At 30.7% G+C, this 14686-nt stretch overlaps 1 protein-coding gene across 1 annotated transcript; it reads right to left on the bottom strand.

Moving 5' to 3' along the window:
- Window positions 1-773: 773 nt before the first annotated feature.
- On the bottom strand, window positions 774-6464 carry Lipt2 (Lipoyl(octanoyl) transferase 2). The gene is made up of 2 exons (XM_016056475.4): window positions 5741-6464; window positions 774-1878 (listed from the first exon to the last, which is right to left on the bottom strand). The coding sequence occupies exons 1-2, from the start codon at window positions 6201-6203 to the stop codon at window positions 1652-1654; spliced, it is 690 nt and encodes a 229-aa protein (XP_015911961.3). The 5' UTR covers window positions 6204-6464; the 3' UTR covers window positions 774-1651.
- Between the last annotated feature and the right edge of the window lie 8222 nt (window positions 6465-14686).

Genomic DNA, 14686 nt, shown 5'->3' with positions numbered 1-14686 from the left:
AATGCCAAACAAATGTTATTTACTTTATATAAAGTTATTTCCTATAAGATTAATGTAATTTAATCTTATAGGAAAAAATTGAAACTGCTAGAAAATCATAAATTGTAGGGATTAAAAATTTATCTAAAAAACATTAGCTTTATTTTACTTATCAGTTTTGTAATATAGATAAAACATGTTATGAATTGCACAAAAAAAATTTTACAGACAAGTTATTTCCTACTAAATATAAACTGGATGATTTGCGACTGAATAAAACAATTATCACTTATAAAGATGCTAAACAGAATCATAATTTAAGCATCAGGCAATGAAAAATATTTAGAGATTATACAGGTATTGGCAATAAATTCATTTTATCAAAATAATTTGAATTTTTAATCTTTGGGATAGAGTACAGTAATGATCAGCTCCTCTTCCAATTAAATTACAAACGCACAAATCTCATCATTAATAAAACAAGGATTCAAATATTAGATAAATGTCAGCGCACATGGCTAAATCAGCAAAATTACACAGGCTGCATCCCACAGAAACACCTACATCTAATACAAGTGCAAAACAGTGTTCTTATAATCTGTAGCTCTGTACTGTTCTACATTAGTACCTACAAAATTGTCAACATGAGAAGCTGCATTGTTTGTAGAAAGGATAAATAAAAGAAAAGCACATAACTTTTTTTGTTACGGCCAACCATCTATATGGTGGTCAGGGAGCTAACATTATGTCAGATAAGCCTCATGTTTGAATCCCAGTCAGAGGCATGGATGTTCTTTTCTTCTTTTTGTACTATCTGCCCTACTTACTGTGGAGGTAATGTTGGCCCACCTAGTATTTTGCCCTCAAAAAGAGTGGTCAACACATTATTATTATTACAACACATTATACTTCAGGCAAAACAGTAATTTTGATAGCATCTAACATCTTTATTTTTGAAAGAGAACTTTTTTCATTAATGGCATCTACAAGTTTGCGTACCAACTGCTTTCTATAGTTCACTTTAAAACTCCCAATTATACTTTGATCCAGTGGTTGCAATTTTGAGGTGAAAATGAATTTCTATTCTTAGCTAAGTTGAAAAACTAACCCCTGGTGGTCACTGCTCATTAACCCCTCACTTACTGCCAGAATCATTGCATTCCTTTCTAGTTAAGGAAGTGCAGGGATAGTGGTCAAAATTCCAAGAAACACAACAAGAAACAACCTGTTCATCCCTACTTCCTGTGGGTTCACGAAATTCATCTCTGGCTGCAAGTTCTACTGATAAAGAAAGTTTTGACATTTGTGCTCTAATATTAGAAATGCAAGAAACAGAGGTTTTGAAGGAAAAAAATCGACATAAACATGGAAAATACATTGATTTTAGACAATAGATGTAGGGAATTTTAATAATTTTGAGATATAGAGGTTTTCAAGATAAAGAAGTTTGAGATAAACAGGTTCAACTGTAGGGTGGGCATAAGAAAAAAATTCTGTTTTGTAAGAAATTTATCAAGTAAGATTTATAAAAGTAACAATAAATTCACTGCAAAAATAATCTACACTACCAAAGAAAGACTCTTGGCAAAATGGTAATTTAAAAATATTAATTTATTTTAACTAGCTAAGCTTATAACTATTAACTACAACTATTTGAATAATTTAACAAATGCTATATATTATTTTCAAATTTAAAATTGCAAGGGAAATATTTTTGAAAAGCATTCAAAAAATGCGGTATAGTTTCTTTAACAGTTACTTCACATTTAGTTTCCTTAGACAAAGATGTGACTTCTTTATTTTCAAGTCCACATGGCACAATGTGAGAAAACCAGTTTAAATCTATGTTACAATTCAGAGAAACACCATGGGATGTCACATAACGGGAGGCATGGATACCTATAATGACAAGAAATACCACATTAGATTAAACATTTAACAGGCATTAAACTAAACACCGATTAAACCAAAGAATTTAGAACAGTAACTAGACAAAGTCAAAATAAAAGACAATATATTAAGGGGGGACCCCACCCTGAATATTTCAAAAATTCGAAGAAAAACATTTTATTGCATTTTTCGAATCTTTGTACCCTTCCTAATGTCTGTCTAAAACGAATTCTCAATACCTAACTTCGTTTGGAAGTTATACCGGAAAATAGAGAGTCGTCGCTAAGCAAATAGAAAGGCCCGTTCGGCCGGATTAGGAGGGGCGACATTCTTTTTGTGTCTCATGGTGACTGGTTATAGAAACTTATTGTAGGCATTTCATTTATCTACCATTATATATATGAAATTAAACGTTTTCCCCTATCATAAGTCAAAACTTTAACTGCATTTTTCTCAAAACGCTGTTTTTTGATCTAGCCTAACGTTTTTCTCATGATCTATACAACGAAATAAGCTGTTCTTTATTTTAAATTACATAAAAATATATTCTTTAGAAAGTAGCATGGGATTTTTTTGATATTTTAATATTTCGATTTTATATTAGTATTGTTAACATTTCCCCTTAATAGTGAATTGTCCAGCAGGTGGCACAGCGCCACAACTACTGTGTCTGTTTACAAATGTAAGAAAGAGATTTTTGATGTGAAACGATAGGGAAGCAGCAATGCACTCGGCTGCTGAAGTAGTTTGTTTTCTTTTATTTCTTAATTAAATTTTATTGTTTTATTGTTGAAATCATTCTTAACTTGACTCATCGCCACAACGAAGAGCAAACAGAGATAGAAAGTAAAAGAAGACAACAGTATTTTAATAAATATTTTTTTAATGCAAAACGTCAATTTTTTTTTAAGTTGCCGCAATTTTGGTAATTTTGAGAATATCAAAAAACCGATTTGCTACTTTTTAGATAATGTCTTTATGTTTCAGAAAATCTAAACAAAATCATTTTCCTAAGTTTCAGGACTTCTGAACTTATGAGGCCAGTGAGGTGCTACTTTTTGATGACACATGGAGCTGCCACCAACTTATTTTTTATTATTTTGTAAAAGGAAAATTTTTTAAATAGACTTAAATTGTAATCTTTGCATTGTCTCTATTACTTAAAAAAATGCAAGAAAAACTTTAATATTTTACCATCTCGGGGTGGGGTCCCCCCTTAAATTTAAAAAAAAAAAACTTTAAATACTGACTAGCTTAAGCAGTTTAATTTAAGCGATGTGAACAGTTCTGAAGGTAAGACTCAGACACAAAACTAGGAATTTTTGATAAGATTAAATAGAAGACTCAGAAATTAATGGACAAAACATTTAGGTAAGACATTTAACATTTACATACAATGGACAAATACTTACAGAGTGCCAAAAATCAGAAGAATGTTTAATAGAATTAATGTTTTTAATAGAATGAATGTTTTAATCAGAAGAGTGTTTTACAGAATGTTTAATAAATTGATGGAAAAAGACGTCACAAACAAAAACAAAAAATATATCTTAAAAACTTAAAGAAGAAAAAAATAAATATTCACACTTTTACCAGTTTCAAATGCCATAAAAATTTAAGTACAAAAGACGATATTTGTCTAAAAGAAAATAAATAAATAAAATACAAATTTTTAATAATTGATTTTAAATGTGTTTTACTCTATTGAAACACAGTTTTCCATTAAAAGGCCAAAAATTTGCATGTCTTCAAGATTAATATTGAACTATGTCATTGAACGGTTTCTTACAGTTGCATTACCGATAAATACTGCTTTCCGTTCTGATATACCCTGAGGCAGATCTTTCTGCAAGATATTCATAACATAAAGAAATAAACATATAGGTAACCAATTTATGTGAAAACTGAACTAGAAAAACACCATTTTTTTTATTTTACTTCAATGTTAATTTTTTTTCTTAACTATATTGTTTACCTTTAAAATAACCTAAAAGCATGTAATAAATATTATTTGTTTTGCATTTCAAAATATAATTTGTATATTTCATTTTAATTTTTTATGGTTTAGAAATCAGAAGAAATTTGCTTCAGTGGCATTTTTTAAAAGACATATAATTTAATTTCTTGTATACATTTCGCCGGCAACCAATAAAACTTTTCATCAAAACAGCCTGGTAAAATTTCAGTTGATTTTTCCTTGGGTAGATTTTTCAATTTTGATCTTTTATAACCTCATAATTAATCTAAAATTAAGAAATGTTGACAATTAATTAAAACTAAAATTCCAAATTTTTTTAATGTGTTTATTTTTTTTGTAACTAAAATTTTATAAGGAAAGATTAGTTATATTCAATGAAGTTATCCACAGAATGTTTAAGATTAAATTAGGCTTATTGACACTAAAAGAGATGGTACTGCAAATAAACTTCATTTTTCTATAGAGAAGAGAACTCTTCGTAACCTGGAAGTTATATTTTATTAAACTAGAGCCATCTATGTTTTCTTTAGCATACTTAAAGTTTTTTGCCCTTGGTACGTTTATGATGGAACACATACAAAATTATGAGTAGAATAAAATTCACAAATATTAACTATGCATATTTAAATAGACAGTCATACTATATCAGAATATGCATGGATGTCACTCTTTCATTTTATCATAAATTACTTAAAAAATTCAGAAATGTGTGTTGGAAACATGGGACAGTAATGACATTTTATACTTATATTTCTTTTTTTAAAAAAACATAATATAGGTAGAAAATTACTGATGCATATTTTTTTTCTACTTCTGAGTATTTTTACCAAAACATAGCAACCATCAAATAATGAAAATAAATATAGGGTTATTCATAATTCCCTCCGCCTGTAAACGCCATTTTTCTTCACTACAACTGGCTTCAGTGGCACATGTTACTGCCATCTACCGGCAACTGCTTAAATTAAAACTTGAATACTTTCAGAATGATTTCATATGTTCTTTTTTGCCATATTCGTCTTCGTTTTTTTACTATAACGCTTCAAAACACCGGAGGGAATTATGAATAATCCTGTATTTTAATACGAAATTAAATATACGTAAAAAGAGAATGTATATGAAATAAGGACATAGAAATTAACAAATTAAGAAAACAACCCACATATATATGTATAAAACAGTATAAATGGGGAGGATCCTAGAATAGCCCATCCTGCATGGGGAGGATCCTAGAATAGCCCATCCTGTATGGGGAGGATCCTAGAATAGCCCATCCTGTATGGGGAGGATCCTAGAATAGCCATTTGACATGCAGTAACCAAATAATTGACAAATAACCAAATAACTAGATAAATGTATACCTACACGAAAGTTGTATTTGGTTAGACAAAAGGTAAAAGGGTTTATTTTTTCGCCATTTATGCTTCTGATCTTTTGCTGTTAGAATTATCGTTATTATTTCTTATTTTAATTTATTTTATATATTTTAGAGGTACAGGATGAAAATGGCGATCGAATGGGCAAGAGGAATTTTAAATTTATTGAATGCAAAAGGCAAGAGAGAGATGACTGAATGTCATATGAATAAAATTTTTATTTTGAAAACGTATGAATGTCCTAAATGTGGAGAACAAATGAGTTTGATTGTGCGAAAGAATATGGTGGATGGTTTTGAATGGAGATGTCCATCAGAGTAAAGGAAAGTTTTTTATTCTATGAAAAAATATTTAAAAATTTTTTTTAAATAATTTAAATAGTGTTTTTTAATAATACAAAAGCAACGTTGATCCCAGTCATAATTTCTCACTTGGCGAGATTTCAAAAAGTTGCCAAGAGGTGGGCTATTCTAGGATTTAACTGTATAAATTATTTCCTTTTAGGATTATAAATCACCTAAGGCTGCAATTTTCCGATTTTCCACCCATACACCAACATCTTTGGAAGTTCCAGCTTTAATATTGAAATATGTGCAAGTTTCTACTAAAGTATTTTCTAACTGCCTAACATACCACCTAACACTTTTTTTCGAGTTAAAACTTCCTAAATAAAGTACTGGATATGATACAAGTTGCCCTGGTCCATGAAATGTAATCAATCCTCCTCGATCAGTAACAACAAAATCAGCTCCGTGACTTTTTAATTTTTCGCTATCAGTAACATATTGTTGATTACGAATGCCGACAGTATAAACAGGATTATGTTCAACCAAAAATAAGAAATTAGGCAATTTTTCTATTTGTTTCAAAGATAGTTTTTGCATAATAGTTTTGACAGCTTCTTTCTGTTTTAGCAGAGATTGTCTGAAACACAGTTTTCCTAAATTATGTACATACACTGTAGGTAAATTAAGAGACATATTATTCTAACTGTAAGATTTTAAAGCACGGCACTTATTCCAATTTGAACGAAAAAAGCAGAGAATGCCAGTCTGCTGTTGAAGCTGTTCACATTTAAATTCAAATCGAAATATCAAACTTGATTAAAATTCGAAAATTATTTATATGTCTTCGTGTTTGGTGCTCAACCAGGAAACATCAACAGCCAAGAAAATATCAAGCGTTTATTGATGCTAAGATGATTCTCAAATGTTAAGAAGCGAAAGAATGTTTGCTTTAAGCTTTCAAACATTTTTTTATAACAGAGCTGTTCGATATAACGTCATAGCCAAGTGAGTAAAAGCTTCGTTCGCTTCAAAATTATTGGTGATCGCAACGCTCAAATCGCCATCTGGGGAGAGACCGGTTTCATGCCCTTGGCCCTTCTCCCTTCCCTCTTTTTAGTTGTATAGGAATGTACTACGATATTTTCCCTTTTCTTAATATTTTTCCTTTTAATTTAATAGAAATATTTTGTGTAATTTCCGTGATACTTTTTTTAGAACTATGTTTAATGTAGTTTTCACCTCAATACAGTTTTTCAACTTAAAAGATTTTAATCTATTAGAAAATCAAGAGAGAATCTAACGTACTTCCTTCCTCTATGACTCTCCACACGCTACTAGGGAAAGCATGTAAAGTGTTGCCACAGGTAGAAAGTTCTGCTCCACGCCACCTGCAACCCATTTCGATCTTAAATACAAATTTTCAGATTGTATATTCTTGAAGCGAATGAAGTTTTACTCAAATAATATCCTCCCCTTCAGTTTTTTGTGATTATATATTTAATTTAACTATAGAGTTATTTAATTTAACTTGAATGGATAAAGTGGGTACTATTGACTATTTTTTATTTTATACATATTTATCGATCTTTTAATTGAAACTTTTAAAACTTTTATCATTATAGAAGTACGCGCGTTAATTATCTTTTAACATTTTATCATCTTTCTAATTCAGTTAAAAGTGTTGCAATTTATTCACAATTAAAAATATAGTAATCTTTTTAAACTTATGATAGCAACTAAAGTTAACTAAAAATTTTAAAAATGTACAATTTTACTGTTTTGACAGTTAAAATTGAATATAGTCGGAGATCTTCAAAGTTCTTTACCTATTAATAGGTAACATTAACAGCAGCATTAACCCTGTAAGATCTGGTATTTACCTGTTGTTACAGGGATAACTGATATTTTCTGCCCAAAAGGAAACTATTTGCGATTGCAACGCTCACATACGCCATCTGGGGAGAAGACCGATTCCGTGTCATAACCCTTCCCTCTCTTTTGTTGTATATGTATCTTAAAAGAGATATTAGGATAGAGATATCTAGTCTATTATTTGGGCTCTGAAAACTTATTCAAAGATGAATTGGTAAGGGGGTTACCTTTATAGCAAAAAAATTCATAGCTGGAGGTCGCATCGTACAGAAATATTTCGTCACCATTATGGCTGTTGGACACGAAATTGTTGCAGATTAACCTCCAGGATCCCTTGACCCTCAACGGGATATGGAGAGAATGTTTAATTTTAAGAATTGTTAACACTACATAGATCTTTTATTAAATTTTTTGAAATTTTTTCACAAACATTGAGTTAAATTTTTAAAACATGTTTTCCTAACATTCATACATACAGTTGGGTCTCTCGTATAAATAACGCCTTTATAATTCATTCTAATCAATGCATAAAATTTTATTAAGATGACAGATAACAATAAAAAATTTAAATAACGAGACAACTGAAGTCAACTGATATATATATATATATATATATATATATATATATATATATATATATATATATATATATATATATATATATATATATATATATATATATATATATATATATATATATATATATATATATATCATAACGGTGTATCCACACCGTTATTTTTTAGTTATTTACAGTCAAAGCAGCATGATTAACGAGTCCAGTTTCGGCATAATCTTTTATTTTACTAAACGATGGTGAAATAGCAGTTTCATCCCTCTCCAGACGGAGAGGGAGAGACAGAGTTACAGTCAGATCTGACGAAGTTTAGTTGGTAAACATTATACACCAAAAAGTCACGCTAAAACATTGCTCCTGCATTTTATAGGATGATTAAAAGTTGTTAAGAGGTCAGTCATTATTGCCTTTTTCTGTATTCCTACGCCTCATCAATTTATTTATTACTCAAAGCAAATCGTTTAATCTTTCCTTATGGAAGTGAAAGATCTTAAAATAACTTCTCTTTTGAAGTATAAATCTAATTATTATTCATTGGCATGTTTTTAGCCTTGAAGTCCCAAAATAGAATTTCTACCCTTATCCTTTACTAAAGATATTTTATGAAAAGGAATGAAGTTTTAATGCTTTTATTAATACAAAAGTATTTAATTTTTGTATTACATTCCCCCCCCCAAAAAAAAAATTTTGGTAAGCCAAAATAAAAATTTTAAAATACTATGAATATATAAACTTTATGTTGGTATGGCTGTCCTCTTTCCTACTATAAATAACCTTTTTCCAATATGTGAAAAAAATTATTTACAGCAACAATAAAAACATAATAATAAAATTTATCTGTTTTGTGAACTAAACAGAAAGAAAAAATGAAACATTTTATATAACTATTCTAAAAAACTTTTCAAAAATTTTCACACAAAAATATACAAAATTTTTATGCAAAACGACCTGGACAACAATTGTCATTTAATCAGAATTTACGATTCTGTATGGTTAAAAAAAATATTCACAATTTTTATGTGAAAGAGGTGGACAACTAAGTGTCATTTAATCAGAATTTAAGATTCTGTGCGGTTAATGGGGTTTTTACTTGATGAAATTCTGTATTCCCCGTTGAAATGGAGGAAAACAGAATTTCATGAAGCATTTTGAAATTGAGAGATCCAGACTGGATAAAACAAAAATAGTTTAGAAAGTTTTTTCTCACTGTGTTGAGAAAAAAAAATTCAAGTTTCCTCGCCAAACATCTCCACACGCGATTTGGATCTCTCAAAAATATAGGGATTACTTCTTCCTTTGAAGAAAGTAAAAACATTTATTTTGAACATTATTCATGATTTAATTTTAACATTTGTGGGTTGTGATATTTCCTAAGTTTTGATACCTGTACTATTTCAAAATTTCGTTTTCTTTCATTTTTATTTTATTTAATTCATAATCAATCAGTTTCTTGGTCATTCTTTCTTTTTCCTATTTTTTCTTTTCGTGAAAATGATTCATAAATTCCCGAGAGTGAAGGAGAAATTGAAGCTTATTTTTCTTTGAGTTCTGAGTAGGATAGGAGAACATCGTAAACCATTCCGGGGTGAGAAAACACTTCATCGACGATTAATCCAGAGCAGCACTAGCATAACTCAACTTTCCATAGGTCACTTATAAAGTAAAGGGATGGGATTTCTTCAGAACGGAATTAGGCGATTTTTTCCCGGTCTCTCGATGGGAACCTTCGGCGATTCTCTTTTTCACCCCCGTTGGGTGATGGGATGAAAAATTGCCATAGCCGGCCTCTAAAGAACTGCGTAGCATTGCCAGGCCTAAGATTCAAATTTATAAACACTGGTTTTCTTTTACAGGTTTCCTCTGTAAAGTAAAAATCCTGCCGGCTTATCATAACGGTGTATCCACACCGTATTTTTTAGTTATTTACAGTCAAAGCAGCGTGATTAACGAGTCCAGTTTCGGCATAATCTTTTATTTTACTAAACGATGGTGAAATAGCAGTTTCATCCCTCTCCAGACGGAGAGGGAGAGACAGAGTTACATTCAGATCTGACGAAGTTTAGTTGGTAAACATTATACACCAAAAAGTCACGCTAAAACATTGCTCCTGCATTTTATAGGATGATTAAAAGTTGTTAAGAGGTGAGTCATTATTGCCTTTTTCTGTATTCCTACGCCTCATCAATTTATTTATTACTCAAAGCAAATCGTTTAATCTTTCCTTATGGAAGTGAAAGATCTTAAAATAACTTCTCTTTTGAAGTATAAATCTAATTATTATTCATTGGCATGTTTTTAGCCTTGAAGTCCCAAAATAGAATTTCTACCCTTATCCTTTACTAAAGATATTTTATGAAAAGAAATGAAGTTTTAATGCTTTTATTAATACAAAAGTATTTAATTTTTGTATTACACACACACACACACACACACACACACATATATATATATATATATATATATATATATATATTCCTACACGGGTATACAATTCATCTTTTTTTTGCTTAACTTCTTGATGGTTTTAGTTTTATTCTCTGCTGGCCCGGTGGCTCAGCGGTTAGCGCGTCTGACTGCGAAGCCAATGGCTGCGGGTTCGAATTCAGCTCTGTGCATGGATGTTTCTCTCTCTTGTGTTGTCCTCTGTTGTTTGTGATGTGTGAATGTGGCCCACACTATGAACGGGTTTGTGGCAGTGTGGCGTGGGCAATGTTACTCGCCTCCGTGACTTTGGTTCACAGGTGCCCACTGGGTAACACGAAATGATTAACACCTCCGGCATCTTCTAAGGCGAAACGAATAAAGTTCAGTGCCTGCCATTCGGGAAAAAAAGTTTTATTCTCTGATATTTGTTTATCATTATTCTGATATATATTTATTATTTATCTGATAGTATTCTCTGATTCATTTTCTGATAAAAACCAAATTTTTATTTTTTATTTTTAAAACAAATATTAATATTGATACATGTTCTGCAAATTGGGATCTTAGTTTGCCTGCTGGGCAATAACAATTTATTTTAACCAATGCATACGATTAAAATTATAGTGAGTTACCATAAAATGATAAAAGTATTTAAACTAAAATAAAAAATTTTAGTTTGTTATTTGTCTTTTTACATATTAGTATTACGAAATTTCATATTAGAATATACTAAAATATTGATAGTTCTCGACTACTTAATTAACATTTAATATTTTTAACCATCGTTGAACAGCCGACGCAATTTTCGGGTTTACGACTACTAATGTTCTACTCCGTAGCCTTGCAATTTTGAACCCAATCCAGGAGACAAGTCATCTCCTGGATCAAGTATTGGGAGCAATTTTGGCCTCGTGGGGGACTTTTTGATGGAACTAACCAGCATTGCGTTGCACCACGAGAACTTTCCACGGTCCTTACGGCAAGGGGACTCTAACCCATGATATTTCACGTCTGCACTGTGGTCGATGCAAGCCGGATGTGGAATTCGTATCTACCAGTCATCGCCGGGATCGAACCCCGGTTCACCTCATCGGAAGGCGAGCGTTCTATCCCCTGAGCCATCGCGGCTCTGACATTTAAAATTAAATAAAATTTCTGATAACAAAAAGAGAAATATCTCCCTTTTATGTACAAAACTGAAAATGAAATATATAGAATAATGATAAATAGTCACATCTTTGACAACCAATTTTTAAGAAAACACAGTCGTGTAAATTTATTTTCAGTCAGTTAATATTTTCCTGAATAACAAATGTATGGTAATAAATATAAATTTCGTAAATAAAAATGAATATCCAAACAATTGTTCCGATATAATAAAATAATTTTTTAATCAAAAAAAAAAATATATTCTTAAGCTTTTAAATTTTAATTCATGACTAATTTTATTAAAAGATGATTTTATTCTTGATCCAAAAATTTATTCATTATATTAAAGTAAAATATAAAATATTTAATTAAATTTGGTTGAAATTATAAAAAAAAAGTACTAATTTCAAAGCATTTATATTAATGCTTTAAAGTTACTAAATTACAGAGCGAAAATAAAAAGTGATTTGTTTACAAAATATTGGAGTGAAAATAATGCGCCAAATCAAATGCATGTGATTCTTTTAAAAAACTATAAAAATATATGAAATTTTATTTCAATATGAAATTTAATTATAATGAAAATACCTCTATATGTGAACTACATTATAATCTATCATTTAAAAAAAAAGTAGTAGCAATTTTACGAGTTGAAAGCTGATTAAATTCACTCTATAATCTTCCGTGCTAACATATAAATTGCAAATAAATGTCTAAAAACGAATATAAGGGAATTAAAATCTTATTTGTGAAATGTAAAAAGTCCTCCTTTTATGAATTTTTTTTTTCACATTCGTATGCGCAACAGTATGCGACTATTTTTGATTGAATATAGTTCAGAAATCTACTTCCATAGTTAGATACTGTAGATAGGGTTTACTTGAGGGAAAATCGCCTCTGAATCACGTGACAACGTTCTTTGAAACAAGGAAAGTGGCTCTGGTTCTCTATATGTAAATCACTACTCTAAGATATGAATGCAATACGATATTTTCCCCTTTCTTAATATTTTTTGTATGTCAAAAAAAAATAATTTAAAACTTCCACGACGCTTTCTTTTAAACCTATGTTTAGTGCAGTTTTCAGTTCCATATAGGTTCTTAATTTAAAAGTTTTTAATTTATTTGAAAATCAAGACTGAAACTAACGCAATTCATTCTCTTATGACTCCCCATATGCTAATGGTGAAGAGTGGCTATAGGTAGAAAGTTCTGCTCTACGCCTGTAGCCCATTTCGATTGCCAATAACTGTTATACATAACACTTGAAATATGCATTGTAAAAAGAGTAGAAGGTGAAAATATAGCATTACCTTGACAAAGCCTTGACTTGAGCCTTAAATCAAATTAAGAAAAACTAAACTCACGAAATATGTAAAACGTAGGGTTTAAGGGCGGCGCCAGTGGGGGGGGGGGATTTCCTCAGTGTCCGACATCGTTTGTCCCTTATCGGAGTGAACTTAAATGTCATCCGGAGAACGATACCGCCTTGAAAAGAAATATAATTATATTCTTAAAAAAACCTAGGTTTTTGTTTATTTTTCTTATTTATTTTTTCTTCTTCTTGCAAATGAGAATAAATTAAAAACATAAAGACGAGAATATGTTCTTTTTACTTACACTTTACCAACTTCCTGTTCACTTTTCCTCAGAAAATTCTGAGGGACAAGTCTTTTGTTTGTGTCCATGTGGAAAGTCAATCAATACCCCTGAGGGTATAGGGGAAGACAAGAAGACTGTCCTAGCTCTTACTTCATGGTCCTCACATTATCACACTTTTTGAGACTGACTATAATACATGCACACTTTTTCCACATTCAATAAAGAAAAGTATTTTGTTGAACATCACTGTTTCTCTCTTGTACCTTCAAGAAATGCAAAGGTTTCAAGTTTCATTAAAAGTATTTATTAAACATAAACATTATCAAAATAAGACAGCAACATCTCAGGCCAGAACAGAGCAAGTACTGAGACTGAACCTAAACAACATCAATGCATCAATAACGTCACAGTTACAATCACAGTTAAAACACATATGTGACACCCCTCCTTGAAGTTCTTGAAATTCAGTCAGAATAAAATTAATGATATACATTTTAAAAGTTCACTCACAAATTAAACACAATACTACTAGTTGCATATAAAATCATTTAAATAGTGAGGTCTAATGACCCTTCTTCCAGATCTTGTTCTATACGAACTGTCTGAGTTATTTCTCTGAGGCCCTACCAAAACATTTGCTCCATCAGAACCAGAATTATCAGGAAATTCAAAGTCCGGAACTACTGCAGACTTAAATTTAATCATAGTAGGTCTTAAATGTATGCGGTTCCTTACCAGCATTTTATCTGAATTTGTTTTAATAATATAAGATCTAGGATTTTTATGTTTCTCTATAACCCGGGCAGGTTCCCAAACACGTTTATTGAAATTATAAGCTGTCACTACATCACCGACTTTTAGTGGTTTGAGCTTTTGCGCACCCCTGTCATAATAACGTTTCTGCCGATCCTGTTTTTGCCCAAGCTGTTTCTCAATGTTTTTAAAAACTTCAACATTTAACAATTTGTTGTGAATAGGAATTTTAGTTCTTAATCTGCGCCCATATAGTAACTGAGCAGAAGATACATTTAGCCCTGAAATAGGAGTGTTCCTATATTCCATAATTGCAACTACCCATTCTTTTCGATCTTCAAATGCTTTTTTTAAAATGGCTTTTACAATACCAACAGCACTCTCAGCCATGCCATTGCTTTTAGGATATCATGGGCTTGCAAAAATACACTCAAAATCCCATTCTTTTGCGAAGCTCTTAAATTCATAACTATTAAAGGGACTGTTATCACTTACTACAATTGATGGAATTCCATATCGTGAAAAACAAGATTTTAGTTTTTTACTAATTTCAGCAATTGTTTTACTACCCAGCCTAATCACCTCAATCCATTTAGAGTAATAACATACTACAACTAAATAACTTACATTTTGAAAATCCAATATATCTATCGCTATTTTTTCAAAAGGTTTAGTAGGTAATGAATGAGATATTAAAGGTTCTTTAACGTTAGACTTTTGAAATGTTTGACAAATTTCACATTTTAAAACTAGCAACTCTATGTCTTTTGACATACCCGGCCAATACATCACTTCCCTAG

Source organism: Parasteatoda tepidariorum, chromosome 8 (genome assembly GCF_982258835.1).
Source record: "Parasteatoda tepidariorum strain Cologne lab strain chromosome 8, Ptep-v5.0, whole genome shotgun sequence".
In the NCBI taxonomy this organism is placed as follows: Eukaryota; Metazoa; Arthropoda; class Arachnida; order Araneae; family Theridiidae; genus Parasteatoda; species Parasteatoda tepidariorum.
The sequence above is the reverse complement of the archived record's forward strand: the minus strand, read 5'-3'. Positions and strand labels throughout refer to the sequence as shown.

Excerpts from the sequence above, each read along its gene's own strand:
- Lipt2 (XM_016056475.4), bottom strand. The coding sequence starts at position 6,203 with ATGTCTCTTAATTTACCTACAGTGTATGTACATAATTTAGGAAAACTG. Across the intron at positions 1,879-5,740 it reads TCGGAAAATTGCAGCCTTAG|GTATCCATGCCTCCCGTTAT; the intron begins GTGATTTATAAT and ends TTGTCATTATAG.